The 2,395-nt window shown below is 42.0% G+C and overlaps 1 protein-coding gene across 1 annotated transcript; it reads right to left on the bottom strand.

The window, feature by feature from the left end:
• Window positions 1-290: 290 nt before the first annotated feature.
• Window positions 291-1,211, bottom strand: Or2ak5b (olfactory receptor family 2 subfamily AK member 5B). The gene is given in 1 exon segment (NM_001000958.1): window positions 291-1,211. A coding segment is annotated over 1 exon segment (921 nt).
• Window positions 1,212-2,395: the final 1,184 nt, after the last annotated feature.

Below are 2,395 nucleotides of genomic sequence, written 5' to 3'. Positions count from 1 at the left end.
AGCATGGTTCCTGTCATCAGTGCAGAAGACTCTGTGAAAGCCAACCCATCCAGACAAGCAGCCAGAGATGCCAGGTCCAGGGACAAAGCCCTTCCATCTCCTGAGGAGCCAACATTCAGATTCAATCCATCAACTCAGTGTGACACTGTGTGAACAAAGGTTCATGCTCCTGATCAGTCAGTGAGACAAGCTGATGAGCTTGCACCAGAATACTAGTCCCAAAAACATCCCAGAGAGTGTCACAGCCAGCCTTTAGATTAGGGCAACGCCAAGTCACATATAACTATCTATCATCCCAAATATCTCCTCAGGGCTCCCATGACCTCCTTGTTCCTCAGACTGTAGATGAATGGGTTCAGAACAGGAGTGATGATAGAGTAGACGACAGCCACCAATTTGTCCCTCCCAGGAGAATGCAAGGAGTGTGGCTGGGTGTAGGTGCAGAGACCAGTGACATAGAACAGGCTGGCTACGGTCAGGTGGGAAGAACAGGTAGATACAGCTTTATTCTGTCCCTTCCCTGAACCCATTTGGAATACAACAACCAACACCCGAGCATAGGAAGCTAGGATGGCCAGGAAGGGTATCAGCAGAAAAACAAAGCCACTAATGAGCAGTGTATGCTCATATTGGGATGTGTCTTCACACACCAGTGGCAGGAGAGATGGAACCTCACAGAAAAAGTGGTTAACAATCCTAGATCCACAGAACGGAAGTTGAAATACATACACTGTGTGCCTTGATGCAGTGATAACGCTGCTGCTCCAGGCACTGGCAACCATGCAGCAGCAGATCTTCCTGCTCATGAGTAAAGGGTAGTGCAAGGGCCGGCAGATGGCTATGTACCTGTCATAGGACATGAAGCCCAGCAGGAGGGCTTCAGACCCACCCAGGGTCAGAAACACAAAGGTTTGGATTGCACATCCCAGAAAGGAAATGGTCTTGGTGTCTGACAAGAAGTTAGCTGCCATCTTGGGCACCGTGGTGGAGATGTACATCATGTCGATGATGGAGAGCTGGCTGAGAAGGAAGTACATTGGGGTGTGGAGTGTTCGGTCAAGCCTGATGAGATGGACCAGCGTGAGGTTGCCTATGAGAGCCACTGCAAAGAGGACGGCAATGACTATGAAGAGAAAGGTGTCCATGTGTCCATACTGGAAAAGACCAACCAAGGTGAAGTCTGTCCCACAGCTGTGGTTTCCTGTCTCCATGGTTTAGACAGAATGAGCAAAACAAGTATAATCTGGAAATGGCATGATCTGATGAGGACTGTCCTTTAGGAGAAAAATGACATTTATTACATGGGATAGAGTTCTGGACTAGCTCTAAGACACTCTCTCATAGCCTGTGGTTTATACTTTCATCTTTTGTAAAAAGTCCTTTTATTTATTTATATTTATCCTACTTTTGCACAACAGGTAATAGTTACACACTCTAATGGAATACTTTTGCATTTCCATGTGATCATGTATAGTGTGTGCACTAAACCAGGGGTTCTCTTTTCTTTTGGTCATTTCTCAGTTTTGAAGTGCGAGCTCTTCCCTCTCATAGTCTTTGTAAACATGGAAATGGAATCAAGATTTTTTCAAGACAGCAAAATTAAAATGTAAGTGGCAAATTACTTTATCTGCTTTGTTTTCAAAAATTGTATTCTCAGTAGATTCTCTTCATTGAGAAATTATAGCCTAGGTCTTTGGCAGGGAAACATACTCTGGGTTCTTTCACATTTATGTTTAAGTAAGTAGAGCAGAGTTGATCAAATACAGTATAATTTGTTTTTGGTTCTTTTTTTCGGAGCTGGGGACCGAACCCAGGATAATTTTTAATGATTTTAATCGTAGTAGTATCTGCATAGATGTTTGCAATCCTTACGAGTTTAACTTATTCTATAAAATTAACATGGAAAAAGATACAATGACATAAGAAATCAATTGGTTTGAGTTGGAAAGAAGTCTTAGGAGTTAAGAACATTGCTTATTCTTAGAGGGCCCTGGTTTAAGTCTTAGCACAAACATGGCAGCTCATGACTGTCTGTACCTGCTATTCCAGTCAAATACTGGTTTCCATGGATACTAGATACACAAGTGTTGCACAGACGTACATACCAACAAATGTCCATATACATAAAATAACACAAAGTAAAATAAAATCAAATGGTTGAATTTTACTTAGTGCTTTTTTGTTTTTGATTGCTGTTCAAATTTTTTAGATTAAATCTGTAGAAGTGAAATTTTTGTTGTGTACTGACACCAAGCTAGGATTATTCATATTGGCAAGGGATTGATGCCTTGACAAGTGTTTCTAGATACCTGGTGAAATGGCATAAAATAGTTTTATTTCTTGGCATGTATTTGACCTTGACTCTCTGACCTCAGGCAGTAATCATTCCTGAAAC

This window comes from Rattus norvegicus, chromosome 10 (genome assembly GCF_021556685.1).
Source record: "Rattus norvegicus strain SHRSP/BbbUtx chromosome 10, alternate assembly SHRSP_T2T, whole genome shotgun sequence".
NCBI lineage: Eukaryota > Metazoa > Chordata > Mammalia > Rodentia > Muridae > Rattus > Rattus norvegicus.
The sequence above is the reverse complement of the archived record's forward strand: the minus strand, read 5'-3'. Positions and strand labels throughout refer to the sequence as shown.